Source organism: Tachysurus vachellii, chromosome 22 (genome assembly GCF_030014155.1).
Source record: "Tachysurus vachellii isolate PV-2020 chromosome 22, HZAU_Pvac_v1, whole genome shotgun sequence".
NCBI lineage: Eukaryota > Metazoa > Chordata > Actinopteri > Siluriformes > Bagridae > Tachysurus > Tachysurus vachellii.
In genome coordinates, this window is record NC_083481.1 from 3,343,294 (window position 1) to 3,361,616 (window position 18,323).

At 38.9% G+C, this 18,323-nt stretch overlaps 1 protein-coding gene across 2 annotated transcripts; it reads left to right on the forward strand.

Annotated features, from left to right (window-relative positions):
* Window positions 1-3,802: 3,802 nt before the first annotated feature.
* znf831 (zinc finger protein 831) lies at window positions 3,803-17,748 on the forward strand. 2 transcript variants are annotated; one of them, XM_060857736.1, is made up of 5 exons: window positions 3,803-3,952; window positions 4,186-4,381; window positions 6,501-10,867; window positions 14,500-14,702; window positions 16,010-17,748. In XM_060857736.1, exons 3-5 carry the CDS (start codon window positions 6,547-6,549, stop codon window positions 16,745-16,747), a joined length of 5,262 nt encoding a protein of 1,753 aa, XP_060713719.1. In that variant the 5' UTR covers window positions 3,803-3,952; window positions 4,186-4,381; window positions 6,501-6,546; the 3' UTR covers window positions 16,748-17,748. The 2 variants fall into 2 exon arrangements, with proteins under 2 accessions (XP_060713719.1, XP_060713718.1); XM_060857735.1 differs by lacking the exon at window positions 3,803-3,952 and having other exon boundaries at window positions 3,974-4,381.
* The last annotated feature ends 575 nt before the right edge of the window (window positions 17,749-18,323 follow it).

An 18,323-nucleotide genomic window follows, 5' to 3' on the forward strand; every position in this document is an offset into this window, starting at 1 on the left:
ATTAATTGATTCGTTCATTTCTTCATTCACTCACTCACTGAATTAGCTACTGGACAGAAAAGAAAAAAAATATTTTGGTCATGAGTTGTTATGAAGATTTGGAAGCTATGGAGTGTAAAACCTGATAAATGTATCAGTATTTTAATTCTGAATATGTGTATTATATATACGTCATATTTAATATATTTTTCTGTGGGGTCTTGAACCATTTTTGTTTTTTACCTTTGAAAATTACAAGTCATGGTTTTTAAATAAAAAAATTCAGATTCCTAAATTCTTAAAAATCTCAGAAAGTTACAGATTTTATTTAATTAGGGCAAAGGAGCAACTTCTATTTCGGCTGGGTTCGTCCTTGCTGCAAAGGGTTAGCAACTAGCAGTCAAATCTAGCTACTGTATATCACATGGTAGCCTATGTGGTTAAGGTGTTGGACTACTGATTGGAAGGTTGTGGGTTCAAATCCCAGGTCCAACCCTTAACCCTCAATTGCTCAACTGTATAAAATGAGATCAAATGTACGTCCCTCTGGATAAGGGTGTCTGCCAAATGGCGTAAATTTAAACTTTAGCTATTTCCATAGAACTTTGATAGTCCATCAAATTGGATACAGTCACCTTATTACGGGACAGATCTTCCATTTTGACACCGTTTGTCTCTTCATAGACACGAGCATGGCAGCCATGATTGGCTAAGTCAGGGGCTGTGACCCCATGTGAAGGTCACTTGATTTACAAATAAGGTAGCGAGAGAAATGTTTAATTTTTTTTTCCCATTTCAGAAATTAAGAGAGTATGTGCTATTTAATTTTTTTTTCTATTCTGACACGCTGCACTAGCGTAGGAGTTCTTCAATAAAAATTCTTGGTCTGTTTGTTCCTCAAGAACATTCAATGACTCTGACTCAGAGGAACATCACAAGCCATGAAAATGAATATAAAAATATGCCAGAATACTTTCCAAGCATTGAATAAAAAAAAAAACAAACACAGTGTGACAGAAGAGAAACCAGAACGTCACCAGAACGGCTTGGAGTGAGAGAAAATCTAAAATGTTCTAAATGTTCTGAAACAATCTGAATGCATCTACATTTCACTAGGAATCCTGGATGATTACATATTTTTACATTTACATATTTTTACATATTTTTTGATTAACAATTATCTATATAGTGTAAATGATTCTATGTAAATAAAATACATTCATATATTAAAAATCAAAATGTTATATTATTATAAAAAATATATATTTATATATAGTTATTTAAAATAAAACTTAAAAATGAAATAAATAAAAATAAAAATAAATAAAATTAAAAACGTTCTATGGGGAGCACAGTGGCTTAGTGGTTAGCATGTTCGCCTCACACCTCCAGGGTCTGGGTTTGTTTCCCGCCTCCGCCTTGTGTGTGTGGAGTTTGCATGTTCTCCCCGTGCCTCGGAGGTTTCCTCCGGGTACTCCGATTTCCTCCCCGGTCCAAAGACATGCATGGTAGGTTGATTGGCATCTCTGGAAAATTGTCCCTAGTGTGTGAGTGAATGAGTGTGTGTGTGCCCTGTGATGGGTTGGCACTCCGTCCAGGGTGTATCCTGCCTTGATGCCCGATGACGCCTGAGATAGGCACAGGCTCCCCGTGACCCGAGGTAGTTCGGATAAGCGGTAGAAGATGAATGAATGAATGAATGAATGAAAAACGTTCTATCTATCTATCTATCTATCTATCTATCTATCTATCTATCTATCTATCTATCTATCTATCTATCTATCTATCTATCTATCTATCTATCTATCTATCTATCTATCTATCTATCTATGTTGTAAGAGAGTTCTTTACAGTAAATAAAATGAAGCCTGTTTTCTGCCAGTCCTTTAAATAATGTTTTGGGAAATAAAACGTATGTTAACTTTATTTTTACTTCCTTTCTTTCTTTCTTTCTTTCTTTCTTTCTTTCTTTCTTTCTTTCTTTCTTTCTTTCTTTCTTAATTTATGTATTTGACACTAAAATCTTTTTTTTTTGCTGATTCACAGCTTTTAATTTATACACTCTGAATATTTGTCATGAATTTAACAACTCGTGACAGCGAGCATACTCACTGGAGCAAAACTGTGGCTCTGCAGATGGCAAAGTTTATAGTTTTCAACATGGTGTCACTAAACTGAAGCCAAAAAAACACTTCATGAACAAAAAGGATTCAGTCAGTGCCAAACATCCAGAAGAAGCCATAGATGAAGCATGTAGACTTTTTCTCTTTCTTCCTTTATCAGGAAATGACATGTCTGCTGAAACCTGCAAGATAATTCTATTATTATTAAGTCGTTTTAACGTAATAAGTCATAGAAATGAAAGACTCTGGAATGTGCTTTTACAGGAAAATAAAGTCCTGAAGTTTATTATTAGGAGTACAGCCTCTTGGGTATCGTATTTAATGTTATGAAACATCTACGAAGCAAGTTCCTGTTAGCACTTATGTAATAGCAGCTACAAAAACATTTTTTCCTTTCAATATTAATATGACAAAAAAACAGTTTGTCATGTTGCACAGAAACCAGAAAGCATCCGTCATGAAGACTTTCCCAATGGTGGAAAACTAGCTGAAAAAGTGCTGACATCAATGATATGTATTTCTCTATCACAGATTTTTAACATGTTTATTATTTGTCTAGTCAAGTATCTGTAATACAATTCACAGTGAATTAGTTCTAACAGTTGTGGAGAAATTGTGGCCTAATGGTTAGAGAGTCTGACTCCTAACCCCAAGGTTGTGGGTTAGAGTCTCGGGCCGGCCACGACTGAGGTGCAAGACTTGAGGTGCAAGACCCCCCAACTGCTCCCCGGCTGCCCACTGCTCCGGGTGTGTGTTCACGGTGTGTGTGTTCACTGCTGTGTGTGTGCACTTTAGATGGGTTAAACACAGAGAACAAATTCTGAGTATGGGTCACCATATGACACATCACTGTCACTGTCACTGTCAGTTAGAACACAGTGCAGTACTGTAATGTACAGTAACATGTCGTCACTTACATTTACATTTACATTTACAGCATTTGGCAGACGCCCTTATCCAGAGCGACGTACATAAGTGCTTAAATCTCTAACATTGAATACATTAATGCTGGCTCACTAAGTTACATACTTCACAGCTAGCATGGACTCCATATGTTTAAATAAATATAAACTATCTGTTTCAGATCAAATACCGTCTGATAAATACTGTCTGACTTTTTGTACAAACTGGTGGTGGAATAACATGAGTTACAATTTTGCCTGAATTAAAATAGTGACCTACAGTAGAAATAATGCAGAATCTTGATGTTGATTTTTTTTTCAAGGTATCATGCATTTCATGGTTTCGGATTTTGGACCATGGAATTTGTTTATACGTAATTTCTCACATGAAATTATTTCAGCTGTTACAAAAAGTCCAATTTGAATATTTTAAACAATTTAAGAAAATGTTGAATAGATTTGTCATAAGAGATTACACGCTATCTAGACAATCAGAAGCTTGGTCATCACCACAGATGGTCTCTCTCTCTCTCTCTCTCTCTCTCTCTCTCTCTCTCTCTCTCTCCTCTCTCTCTCTCTTTCACACACACACACACACGACTTTATAAAAATGATGAATTTAGATGGCAACCAGTTCTTTGAAAAATGAAGAAGAAAAAAATTGACAGAAAGAGGAGAAAAATACACCCGCGCATGTTCTACATCCACACATGGCTAGCTACAGTTCTCCTCTCTTCCCTGTGTGCAAGTGTATGAGTGTGTGTGAGTGTGTATAAGTGTGTGGGTGTGTGTATATGTGTGTATGAGTGACTGAGAGAGAGAACCAGAGCCAGAAGTCAGGTTCTGACTAACAGCGTTGAATGCGACTGCCAATGAACGTGAGAGAGAGTGTGAATGTGTGTGTACATGAGTGTGTGTGAGTGTGTGGGGAGGTTTGTTCAGTTCGAGGTAAGTCTGCATGTCAGCTCACTTCCTCTTTTTCAATGTGGATTTTGTAGCCACTTTCGCTTCTGTATTCTTTCTGTTTCTCTACTGTTTGTTTTCGATGGTCATCACTTTATCATCATCATCATCATCATTATTAGTCATTCTTACTTCTCTGTCTGTCTCTCTCTCTGTCTCTCTCGACTCTCTCTCTCTCTATCTCTCTCTCGACTCTCTCTTTGTGCATCACTTTGTAGTGTCTCCATCATCTACATGCATTTGCATGAATGACGTCCCGTATTTCCTCCATCACTAAAACAAACGACTGAGACAAAAGAGGAACAGGGCCTCAGTAGAAGAGGGTGGAACGCTTGTATCACACACTCCCAGGTCAGTTAATGGATTCCTTTGGTTCATGGATAAAAGCCGGAGCAGCTTTTCAAATAAGTTTTGGTGAGTTGTTTGTCTTTGTCTTACCCTTACTCTTATCCGGACTAACATTTTATAGAAATCTGATGATAAGGAAGTTGTTCAGACGTGTGGTGGTTTGATGTAAAACAAATAGAAGTAGAAGAACTGAGAGATTTGTAATGAGTAGAGATGAATAGAAGATGAGTAGAGTTTAACAGGGAGAATACTTTAATTGATATTTAAACACCGAATGAACTGAATGAAGTCATGCAATGTGGCTCGACAGATATTTCAAGTGCACTAATGTCATGATGTCAGATATGTTGCTTCAGCCATTTTTACTTAAAGAAGCAATCCATTATTTCATTTGTAATAATATACTTAATTTTTTTTTTTTTTTTTAAGCCTTTACTTTTTCTGGTTTAGCAAAAAGAAACTTTGAGACAAGTGACATGAGTCAACAAGGGAGCTGCAGACAGGAAGTAAGACATAAAGAAGTTAAAAAAAAGTGTTGACAAATGTTAAAAATGCAATTAAATAAAGACTAGTGAATAAAGTGTAGACACTTTAAATGAATTACATTCCTGGCAGATTTGATAACATAATCGTTCTTCTACCACTGAGGAAATATCACTGATATTATTTAGCTGGTGGTTCATTCTCAGTACAGCAGTAAAGGTCACATGGTAGGGTATGTGTATGTGTGTGTGTGTGTGTGTGTGTGTGTGTGTGTGTGTGTGGGCTGCGGTGGTGTACATACAAATGAATCAGTTACAAGCAGTTCTACTGGAGTTTTAAACACTTGCATAAGGTGTGCTGTTAGCAAAGAAACCTGATGCAGCAAAGTGCAAAGGTGAGAAACCACAGGAGTTGATTCGTGATTATTTTCCTAAACAACAGACACATCCTGAATTCTGTTATTCTTTATAGTTATGTTTAATGTTGTGGAACATCCAACTAGTTATTTCCTGTTATTACATACGTTATAGCAACTTAAAAATTATAAGACATAACACATAAAACAGCTTGTCATTTGACCAACAGACTGGAAAGTCCTGAAGACTTTCCCATGACTGATACCTCAGACTTTCATTTATGGATAAATGTAAAAAAATGTATTCTTTTTACAAGACTAAAAATATTTATAAAGAAACAAATTTGACATTTGTTCAATAACATCTATTTATTTAGTTATTTGGCTTAGAATATGGTACTTACAGCACTTTTACTATGTTACAGTACTTTTCTAATATTAACAGTAACACAGTAATATTTAACAAAATAATAAGCATTTAATGTATTTTACTAGCCAATTCAATTCAAATTTAAAGGACTGTAAATTAAATTCATCTGTTTACTATCTACCTGTTTAAATGCAGTCTAATAAAGCATCAAGTAAACTTATCCTTCCTAGATCACCGTGCATGGCTGATAAATATTGTCTAGGGAAGTTTTTCCCAAATTCAATTCCTTAGTAAAAGTATTCAGTTCATTTTTTTACTTTCTTCAAGTGCTCAGGACTCCAACTGGATATTCAGTGTTTTTGATGGCTTGATAAGAACACCATTAGGAGACGAGACTGGTTAGAGGTTACTGAGGTTACTGGTTATATTTCTTGCATAACTGGAAGTAACTGGCCAGCGGTATCACTGAAATGCTTGCCAATAGACACTTGGTTCAGGAGTTATACAAGCATAACTTAACAAGCATTTTATCAACATATTAATACTCTCTCATATCATATAATCTATTTCTATCACGATTATATATTTATTGTATTATTTTACATTTATTCAGTCTTATTTTAGCCTTTTATTAAATTTCATCTTTATATTTTTATATTTTATTTTAGATTTACATTTTTAGTTTGATTTTATACACGTTAACCTGTGCATGAAAAGTGGCTCGTAAATAAACACAATGTCTTATGTGTATTTATTATTAACATTTCAATTTTGCACTCGTAGCTGTTTACAACAAAACTACTCTATCAAGATAAATATTATCTTTTCTCTGCAATGATGCTTCTGCTCATAGAAAATATGTCTGAGATTCTTTTGGGAACTGTGTTGACATTAACTGCATTCTTACTCATATGGGAGGGATACCATAAACCACTGGAACTGGGGGGACTAATGAAAATTGTTTCTTTTTTTTGCAGGTAATTAACAGACTCAGTCTCTGAACAGTAAGAGGGTGCTGTTACCATGGCAACTGGCAAGCAAGGCTTTGTGAGAGCTACTGAGCCTCAGCATTTGGTCTCTGTTCAGAGAGAGAAAGAGATGCACGTTCAGGCCCCACTACCAGCCATGTATATCCAAGCCGTGTCTGGCTTGCCATCCTACCCTCAGAGTCAGCCAGCAGCCGTGCAGGATGCAGCAGTCATTCCTCTGTCCGTGCCGATGATGTATGCCAACCAGATGCCCCTTCTGACTTTGCACATAGCGAGTGGGGCAGGTCTCCAGCAGCAGAGGCCTGAACCTCCAGCATCTTCATCAAGACCCAAGTCTCAAAGGAAGCACGTGTGCCCACATTGTGGAAGGGACTGTCTGAAACCCAGTGTTCTGGAAAAGCACCTGCGCTGCCACACCGGCGAGAGGCCATATCCTTGCCCCACCTGTGGCATCTCCTTTAAGACACAGAGCAACCTCTACAAACACAAGCGTACTCAGGCCCATGCTCGTCTCTCCAGCGAATCTGGAAAGGGAACCTTCAGCAGCCAGGAGAGCACTGAGAGCTCAAGGGAGAATTGCCCTAGTCCCTCACTGGAATTACAAAATGAAGATTCAGGTGACACAAACAGGAATGATGGTGCGCTTCCTGCTGTGGCAACAAGCACAGGGACGTCAGAAGAGGTCAAATCAGGCTCTGAGACAGAGTGGGCTTTATGCAAAGCTGCAGTGGTTGGAGTTATCGCTTCACCAGCACATGGGCAACAAGTAATTTCGCATACTATAACCCAGAGGGTACCTCAACTACCATCTGATGCTGCACCAACACAGGTAAAAAGCCCGAATCGAGATGGACGTGCTCCACTGGCTCCAAATCGCATTCCTCTTCAGAGGCAGGAGGCACTCTTTCCTAAGTCTCAAAGCCATGACAGCACAGACTCAGGCTTTAGTGAAAGCAACGAACAACACTCAACTATCAGTCCTGGAGCTACTGTGAACAATCCCAGTATGGAACTGGATGAGCCTGAATCTTCTGGGAAGATCTCAGATGAGGCCACTGATGACACCAAAAATAAAGTTTCACTTCAGGAGAAACAAAAGCTAGAGAAACACATCTTGAAGCTTATCTCAGACAACAGCGTGGTAATGGATGACAAACACCTGGTAAATGTCCGGCCGAGGAAGACGGGTTTGTCGAAACAAGGTAGTATTGATCTTCCCATGCGTTATACTTACAAAGACTCATTCCATTTTGAAATAAAAAGCAGCAAACACCTAGTATCCAGTTCACAAAAGCAAGACAAAAATGGCAGGGCTTTTTACAGCTCTATGCCTACTCAATATTCTACCAGCTTGGAACACGCACCATTAACCCGAAGCAGTTCTTTACCATTTAGCATGGGCATTCCAAACAGTGACAGCACAGTTTCACCTTGCCAAGTAGACAACATTCCATTGAGCAGGAGGTGTAGTGCAGGACATATTTACCCATTTAAGTCAGTAGACCAACACACACCCAGCCATCGTTCACTGGTCAGACAAGTAGCAGTGGATGGCTTATCTGCAGTGGAAGGCTCTCTAATGGAAAGAGGAAGTCTTAGTAGCCTCAGTTCTGATGGAGACTGCACTGACACAACATCTGAATCGCCTGTCAGAAGATGCCGTAGGAAGAAAGCAGAAAAGTTTGCCTACAATAAATGGTACATGTATGGAGGTGGTACGTTTAGGAAGCTCTACAACACAGAGAAAGATTCTGTATTGAAGAGCAGAAAGTCCACACTTAGCCCTGAGCAAACAGACAGCCAGGGTATTCAAATAAGCCAACAGATTGAAAGCAATTCATCTGCATCTGTATCTGGGAACTATATTTCTTGCTCTGCTCCAAGTCTGTCTCCTGCTCTCGCAGCACAGGCATCCAGTCAGGTTCTCTCCTCTTACGTACTTGTACAAAATACACCAGTGAAACAATCAACAGGGAAACACCAGCAAACTCTGACCAAGCAAACTAATGTTTCATGCTCAGACTTGAGTACTGCAACGAATGTAATAAAAGGCATAGAAGAAAAAGGCAGAGCACCTGAAACACAACTTTCAACTCTGATACCATCAGAGAGGAAAAAGCAAAAGACAGATGAACAATTTTCAGCCCTTGCCAAAAATTCAGAAGCCCTAATAAGGATGCAACAATGCCCGAGCCGACAGATAAACACCAACCTATGTCAGTCATTACAATCAGAGTGTTGTGATGTGCCCCAGAAGTCAAGTTTAACTTCACCGCAGAGAGACAATGGGTTAAGTCTTAACAGACAAGGCAGTTTCACCAATCTGTCTTCCTCCTCAAATCAGAGACAGCACCTTTTCAAGAGGCACAGTTCTCCACTTTTTGCAGCCAATATAAGCGGGACATCTGCGTCTCCGTCTGTCTCCTCCGGCATCTCCTCGGTTTCTCAAGCCAAGACCAGCTTTCTTCCCAAGTACCAGCTGAAGATTCCTGTTTTGACAGATGGCATGTCAGATCCTTGTCTTGGCAAAAGTTCCTTGTTGAATCCGTCTTCAACCAGACAGAATGTTAGTCTGAATCAGCAAACTGCAACAACTTCACCATCCTCACAACAAAACCAGGCATCTATGACCATGATGTCCCCTGGACAAGGGCAAGGTACTTTGTGTGTAACAGCCATAACAAAGGCAACATCTATGACATCTGCTGTGTACAGTTGCCAGAATGCTAATGCCTACACATCAACCTACACCTCCACATCAGTCTCGTTAGCTTCTCCATTAGCATTCACGGACCTCAGTCTAACAGTTAGTACAACACATAGCTTAATCTCACCAGTTAGTGTGTGTACATCAACAAAAAACAGCCAGGTCCATGCAGGAAATGCGGCATGTGTACAAGACAGTCCGGTTACATCGGTAGTGATCCCAACACAATCACTTGGAGTTACGCCTACACCAGTACTTCCGGGCTCTACAGATGGCATCCCTTTGGAGATAAGCGGCACTGAAGTCCAGGGATCTCAAGATACATTTTACGTGCAAACAGCAGACCTCCAGATAGTCATGCAACTTATATCCGATGAGCAGCTTGCACTGATAGAACCACAGATCGAAATGCAGGACTATAAAACTACTGGAGGTCAATGTTTTCTCAGGAAAGATCCAGAAACATCTGGGACTGACACAACCCCAACAGGTGTTTCACAGAAAATACATAAACAATGCTCTGGTGATGCAGGAACAAAGCTAGCTGTTGAACAGGGAAATGTAAACAGGAGTGTGCTCAGCAACATCCCAGACATAACACTCATGTCATTTGGATCAACAGTTACAGAACACAAGGCAAAGAGTACAAAAAGTGCTCAAGATATTTATTTTACAAACACTGGCATTAAAGGAGTTATTTCAAGGTCACCTTCCAGGTCGGAGCATGGTGTTTCAGCATTACTGGATAGCAGGACATTGGGACAACAGTGTAAATTTTTAGGTTCAACACCTGAAGAGAGTACAGTGCCAAAAAACCCAGAGACTGTAGGGAGTGGTATTAGTGCTAAATCATATCTTCAACAAATTCCTAGCGAGAAAATGAGTAAAACTTCAGCAGGCAAATCCAGAGCAAGAAATGAGTCAGAGGGAAGCAAATCTTCTGTGTCTGACCATATCGTGAGAAACTATTCAACATCCATTATATGCAACATTCAGCAAAGTTGTCAAGACACTACACACAACCATGGGACAAGTCATACAATTGTGGGTTCTGCCAACAATACAGCATTATCCTCAAAGGACAAATTGGTGAAAGTAAAATCTTCACCAGCAGAAATATCTGTAAGAAATATTTGTCCAAACCTTCAGCCTGTGCAAATGACTGTTCAGCAGCATAAATCACTTGCCTTAACAAAATCAGTAGAAAAACAGACGGCTGAAACAAACACATCATGTATCTCTGGGGCATCTTCAGCTCAGGGTCTACCACTGACCGCCATTTCAGCTTCAAACCATGATGAACCGATTCAACACAAGACATGCCAGCCATCAAATGCCTCTTCGATCATGACAAATGCGGTCGGCACACGGAGTGTACTAGCATGCCGGGTATCTCCACAGCAACCTTTAAACCAGACAGGTGCATTCAGCGGAGACAGGTCAACCTATGAGAAAAATCAAACCTCTGCTTCAGGTCGATCTGGGCAACATTCAATCCTACAAGTCTGGTCTAAAACTGAGGATGTCCAGACAATCACATCCAGTTTTGAGTCGCATGGACCAATCTTAAACTGTCTCAAAGAGGAGAGTATTAAATGTGCACTTGCCCCTGGTGGAATACTTCATGTCACTCAGGATTCATTCACAGGTGAGTTCAAAATCTCATTCAGCCATGATTCTGTTGAAAACGTCCACAAACTGGAGCACATTGACTTATGGGGACTAGACTAGGGAGCTAGAGACTTATAGGGAATTTATAGTTAGGTCTACCACATGGCTCGCCAATCCAATCTCTGAGAAATGTATTTATTCAGTACAGTTCATGTAGATACAATGAATCATATGTCAGGTTATTTACAATAATCACAGTATTGTTGGAGTTCCCTTCAATATCAAGACCTAGTTGTTTTATTTGCTCATTTATTTTGCACCATGCCATGATCAAATATCATATATTTTATACATCACTGGTTCTGGGGACTAGTGTGGTCTGGGGAACACCAGGATCCCTCAAAGAAATCCCTGGAATTTCTTTTAGAAACAGAAGTGAAAATGTGAAAATCACATGGAAATCAAAAGTACATAAAAAAACATTTTCCAAAAAAATAGACAGTCACTTGACTGGATCTGTAGAAATAACTGTACAGCTGAACATGTAACTCTTCTCAAGCTAATAACGAATAATAGGCATGGTAAGTGTTTTTATGTGTTAGCATTGTCTCTTGTCTCTTTAAACAGACAAGCTGTAACTGTGTATTTCCACTAGGTGGCGACAATTGACAATCATTTCACAAGTTCAATCCGTTTGCACAATTACAGATTTATTTATAAATTTTTTTTTTTTTTTTTTTTTTTACAAACATAACACAAGTCCCTTTTTAATATAAAAACTAAACTGAATGGGGACAAAACATCAGGTGAAATCAGTTTCTTTAAGCTCCCAGCTAGGTAAAATGGAGATGAAAATCAGCCTATATGAAATTAAAATTCTTTTTTTTTCAAATTTGTCAATACTGTCTATTACATCTGTTTATCTATTGAGAACAGGTGTACTTAATGTACGGTTTTTCATACAACAGCTCCAAATGTGCAGCACAAAACAATTGACCTTTTACTTTCTAGGCTTATTTTGTACAGAATAAAGTTGGAATTTATAGGTTCTTATAAGACTTCTGAAATCACTGTGAATGGCTCATATAAATAAATAAATGAGCCATTTCAGAAGTCTTATAAGAAAAAAAAAAACATCTTTATAAATTCCATCTTTATTCTTTATATATATATACACACACACACACACACACACACAAACACACATTTATATATATATATATATACACACACACACACACACACACACACATGTATATATATATATATATATATATATATATATATATATATATATATATATATTTGTATATATGTTGCAGAAGTTAATGCTTCATTAGATTAGAAAAAATCTATTGAATAAATTACGTCATTATTTTAGTTGTCTAATAAACAAGTTACTTCATGTTTTCACTTATGTTATAGCAGCTATAAACAGTCATTCCTTCACAAGTCTCTATTTTTTCTCACTCTAAAGTATAGACTTCATTTCGTCATGTTAATGATAAACTCCTCTGTCCTGAAGACCTTCCTGTAGAAAAATGCTAAACTATTGCAAATTGCTGACGGTGCAAGTTTGTCTTCATTAATTAACAGCGCGTTAAAAAAATCTGCATTATTATGTGGAGCGTCTGCAACACAAGTCACTGTGAATACGCTGTTGCCATAGAAACAATGACATATCAAAACAAGCATTAATTATAAACCTCTGGAATTAATGCCAGAGTTATTGATTTACTCCTTTTGACCAGTCAGAAGCAAGAATCATAATTCATTTGTGGAATAGTTTTAATAAAATTCAAGTTCTTTAAGTAAAAAACAAAAACATAAATGAAGAATATTCATTCATTCATTCATTTTCTACCGCTTATCTGAACTACCTCGGGTCACGGGGAGCCTGTGCCTATCTCAGGCGTCATTGGGCATCAAGGCAGGATACACCCTGGACGGAGTGCCAACCCATCATAGGGCACACACACACTCATTCACTCACGCAATCCACACACTAGGGACAATTTTCCAGAGATGCCAATCAACCTACCATGCATGTCTTTGGACCGGGGGAGGAAACCGGAGTACCCGGAGGAAACCCCCGAGGCACGGGGAGAACATGGAAACTCCACACACACAAGGTGGAGGTGGGAATCGAACCCCCAACCCTGGAGGTGTGAGGCGAACGTGCTAACCACTAAGCCACCATGTCCGCCTAAATGAAGAATATAATAAATATAAATAATAGAGTGCAATACAGTGTGCTATTCTTACACTGTTGTTTTTCTTGATTATTGCAATTCAATTTCTAATTTCTAATATTTCTAAAAGAAAAAGAAATCCACATATTTTTGGAAGACACGGAGATATCCAGATACCGTTGACTTCTTGACTTGACAACACATTTTGGGTTGATTTGTTTATTCTCCCTTCATTTCTAGCTTTTTTTTTTTTTTAAAACACTCCTTCACCTCGATGTGCTCCTACACTGACCTCTTCCTGATCATTCACAGTCATTCAATATCAGAATCTTGTTGAAAAGAAAAACACTTCATCCTTTTAAGTCCTAAGAGCGTTGACTTACCGTGTGGCAGTTCCAAGGAGCTTCTCTTTCCGTAGGTCACAGGCCACAAGAATTAGTCACAGCAACAAAAATAAGAAAGGTCAAAGGATGATCAGAAGGGATAAGAATAAACAAAGCTACTCCCTTTTTTTCCTCCTGAAAAGCCTGATTAAGTTAAGCATTCATTACTCTGATCAGCCATTTTTTGTTTAATGCTCCTGTAAGGAGTTTCAATTTCTCCTCCATCACCTTTTCACCAGTGTCCTTTAAGTGACATTGATGTATTAGTTATTATCAAGGAATGGACAGAGGGTCCAGCACGGAGGTCTTGACTGAGAGCCGGCCTTAGGGTCGGGAGGTTTTTTATTTCTCACCTGTCTCCATTACAAACGACCGACATGACCTGAGCTTCCACTTAGATGACAGAGACACGTGCAAGAGTTCAGGAAAAGCAATCAGGACCTGGACAATCTGAGTAGATAATTATATATACGTTTGTGCTGTTAAATTCTGGAATCTGATTGGTCAGAAAGGTGTAGTTTGAACGGTAAATCAAATCACAGGCTTTGTATTAATGGATGCATGAATATTTATTATAGCTCATTTCCTTGTGGACTTGTTTGTTCAAAAAAAGTCGGAAAATACACGATAAAAAGTGCCGTGATGCTTCTAAGGTGTATCGAATATTTTAGGTGGCGAGTGTGTTACACCATCCTGTCATGTTACTCGTTATTATACTTTGCTTGATCTTATTTTCTGAACGTACATGATGTTTGAAACTTCTTCAAGGCAAAATTAAGACAACAAAAGTGCATCCATCCTTACTGTTAATTACATGTTTTAGTACCCAGCCTTCTCTGGGTGTGTCGTAAAGTCGGTTTCTCAGAAGAAGAAGGTGTTAAAAACAAGATACCTGTGGTTACACCTCAACATGTCTTGGCTCTAGTTCAAGGAAAGCAAAGTGTATGGAATTAAATCTTTGCAGCTTATGTACTGATACCTCAGGGAAGCTGCGAGGCAAGCCAAGACCAAGCTTCAGCTTTTAGAACTCTGAAGCCATGGAAGGATTTTTTCAGAGATTTGAAACAACTGGAATTAATTTGTTCTCCCCTCAGGGCCTTCGGTGAGCCGTTCTCTACAAAATTCAAAGTTCCACAGGGAGGCTGGGACAGTGAGACAGAGGTGGATCCCCCTGGAAAATAAGAGAAGAGGAGGAGATGGAACAGAACGGGTGCGGACGTGGGACCCAAAGAGCACATGGACAAAAGAGGAGGAGGAGGAGGAGGAGGAGGAGGAGTCCATGGAAAAAAGAAAAGAGGTGAGTCAAAAAAGAGAGGAGAATTGTGAACTAATAAATTATATAGAAAAGCTTCATCAATCACTTGTCTGGCTCGTCTGTTTTTTTTAAATTACCTGAGTGCAGCTCACACCTCTGAGGCTGCCAGAGATTTTTTTGCAGTACAGTTTCAGATTTTTTTCACTTGCATTAGGAATGGTGTGATTCATTAAGTAACATTAGGTGTGTTTTTTTTTTCGAATTGGATTGCGTATTCTGAATCTTTATTTATTTCTTAATCCAATTTTAATCTAAAATACTAGGATTCAAGCATTTACAGGGCTACTTATTGATTTCAGTTCTGCAGATCTACACTTTCATTTTAAATAAAAATTCAATATTTACATTAAGACCTTTTCAGTTATGTTGCTTCTTTATAGAAATAAATACCTAAAATATGCAAAATTGCAAATTGAGAATTTTAATCTTGAAATTTGTAAAAATATTTGTAAAAAATATGCTTAATAATCTTAGATTTTTTTTTTTTGATAATGAATTCCTAACCAGGAAATGTTAAATACGTTTATTGCCCATACTATTAGGGTAAAGGCTAACACTTGCTACCATGCAGGGTAATTGTTAACCTAATGTTAGCTAATCTGCAAACTTGGGTGCTGGATTACCTGACTAGTTAATTAGTTTCACTCTCTCACTCATTTTCTACCGCTTATCCGAACTACCTCGGGTCACGGGGAGCCTGTGCCTATCTCAGGCGTCATTGGGCATCAAGGCAGGATACACCCTGGACAGAGTGCCAACCCATCACAGGACACACACACACACTCTCATTCACTCACGCAATCACACACTACGGACAATTTTCCAGAGATGCCAATCAACCTACCATGCATGTCTTTGGACCGGGGGAGGAAACCGGAGTACCCAGAGGAAACCCCCGAGGCACGGGGAGAACATGCAAACTCCACACACACTAGGCGGCGGCAGGAATCGAACCAACGTGCTAACCACTAAGCCACCGTGCCCCCCTAGTTAATTAGTTTGAATTACAAAATCCTAATAGAAAGCTCATCAGTTGCTTATGCAATTAGCTAGTCAAGAGGATGGTAGTTATAGAGCTGCTGGAAATGTAACTAACTTTAGCACAGTGCTGTGTTTAGGTAGCTTAGCTAACCCTGCTAAGTATCTGTGTTTAAAAGTGTAAATGGCAGCTAAGGTGTGTTACAAGCATGACACGGTGCTCTTTCCTTTTCTCTATGATGTGAATTTTTTAATTTGCTGACATTCTTTGACCTGTGTTTTGTATTTTAACATATCTGTGTTTCATGCAGGAGGCAAAATGCACTAAAAGCTACCACAAAGCAGTGAAGCCACGTCCCGACCTTTCCATGTCGCCACACAGGACTAATGTCAAAGCAACATCGCCTGAGATTGTTTCCATCACCCCTACACCAGCAATCTGTGTAATATCCAACTTTTCATCTGAAAGCACCAACAAAGTTAGAGAAAACAGTCCTGGCAGTAAACTGGCTTCAAAACACATTGAACAAAGTAACAAAAAAGTGAAGAAACACATTTCTCTTGGATGTCGTGAAAGTTTTACGGCGTTATCCAAAGGACCAGGTGACATGAGGCATCTCTTGGCTCATTCATCTCCTTTAGTGAACGCCACTCAGGAGGAGGTCCAAAAAGAGACACAAACCAAAAATCTGACTCATTCAACAAGCACACAAGTGCAAAGGCCACTGCCAAAGCAAGAAGCAGATGGAACAGCACAAATCAGCGCGGCCAACGAACTGGTCATGACATCACTTCGCAACACAGATCACTGTCAGATAATAAAAACCTCACCGGCATACACACGTCCTTCATGTTTAAACCAGACTAACAGCTCTTGCATACATCCAAATCCAACATGCACATCCAGAATTCACAGCAACCCTACAGAACATAATGCTCCACACAGCTACATGGAGGAAGAGGAGGAGGAGGAGGAGGAGGAGGAGAAGGAGGAGGAGAGGTCAAGCAGCAGTGACGATGAAGGAAAACTAGTGATTGAACTTGAATAAAAACTCAAGGCTTATGGTGGCAGTACATGTGCAGAAATCTTAACAGACCACAAATATGGCAAATTAAAAGGGGAGGTCATTTTTGAGCATCACATGCTTCAAATGCTCGTTATTGATTGGCTAAACCGGGTGTCCGTCTGAGAGACGATGGAACACAGAAAGCTTGCGGAAGTTTAGAGTAAATAAATCTCCAGTAAATACCCAGCATGTTGCTTGGATTATAATCTGTATGTCTGTGTGGCTTTTCTCTGGGTTCTCTGGAGAGGAAGAAACAGGTTTCCTCCTCCACAAAACATGTATGTAGATTGGCCATGTTGATAATGATGAATCTGAGTGTGCGGGATGCCCTGCGATAGACTGAAAGGCCCGTTTTCACTTCAGGTTTAGGTCACACCCAATTTAGATTGAAATCCAAAAAACAGATTCATCAGCAGCATTAATCAGAACAGATGTAGATATACACCAATGGCATTACAACACTATATGACCTACTCTGTTTGTGTTGTCTGTTTTGTTTTTATATTTTCTGCTTTGCCATTGGCTTGTTAAAGTATTTTGCACTTTCAGGCCACTTTATCTACGAACAAAACCTCTGGCTGCATTTTTATCCAAGCTAACACCAAACCATAATGATGCCAAACGAGATGCACAGCAAACACCAAGGAATGCACAGTCTTCTGAATGATACGATTCAAATCGTTTCCAGGACAGCAAACAGGGTGTATGTGAATGTATGTGAAGCTGCATTTCCACAGTCACTGGAGTTCCACAGGGATCGTTCATGAGCACAATCAAGATTTCAGGTGTTAGGGGATTTAACAGACAGAGAGACAGACAGACAGATTCCTGAAAGCCTTAGACATTGCCATAAAAAAATCCAGTCATCATTCCCATCTTTCTTCGTTGTTTTTTTTCAGGCTGCTGTTAAATGTCAGTCATTTCTACACAAAATTTTGACTGATAAGTGTAAACGCAAAACTAATAAATTTTTTAAAAGACTACTTCAGATATGTTGTCAATTAAAATGCTATTGTCATACAATATTAGACGTTTAAAAACATCTGTAAATAATGAAATAGAACTTTGTCAGTGAAAGTGTAATAATACTTTAAGGCTTTTTGAGACCGGACTGAGCTTTATCATCAGACTATATTTCACGGTGGTGTGATGCCTTTTTAAAAGTGTCATTTGTCTATGTCATCTATATTTCAAGACATAAAAGCAGTGGGGAGTTATATGCACTGTCATCTTGTCTGCTGCAAATTGAGTTATTTAAACATTTGCCCCAAGGGAGAAAAAAAATGAACAAACCTTCTTTAAAATATGCTTTAAAAAAAAACAGCAACATGTCTAAAAACCACATACAGAAAATATTAGTATAGTATATGGCCAAATGTCCTGAGTAATGGAGAGAGTGGGAAAGAAGTAAAGAAGCGAGTGCAGGCAGGTTGGAGTGGGTGGAGAAAAGTGTCAGGAGTTCTGTGTGATAGGAAAATATCAGCAAGAATTAAGGGGAAGATGTACAGGACAGTGGTGAGACCGGCCATGCTGTATGGTTTAGAGACAGTGTCACTGA

Coding starts and splice junctions, on each gene's coding strand:
- znf831 (XM_060857736.1), top strand. CDS start 6,547: ATGGCAACTGGCAAGCAAGGCTTTGTGAGAGCTACTGAGCCTCAGCAT. Junction 10,868..14,499: donor CACTCAGGATTCATTCACAG/GTGAGTTCAAAA, acceptor TTCTCCCCTCAG/GGCCTTCGGTGAGCCGTTCT. Junction 14,703..16,009: donor CCATGGAAAAAAGAAAAGAG/GTGAGTCAAAAA, acceptor TGTTTCATGCAG/GAGGCAAAATGCACTAAAAG.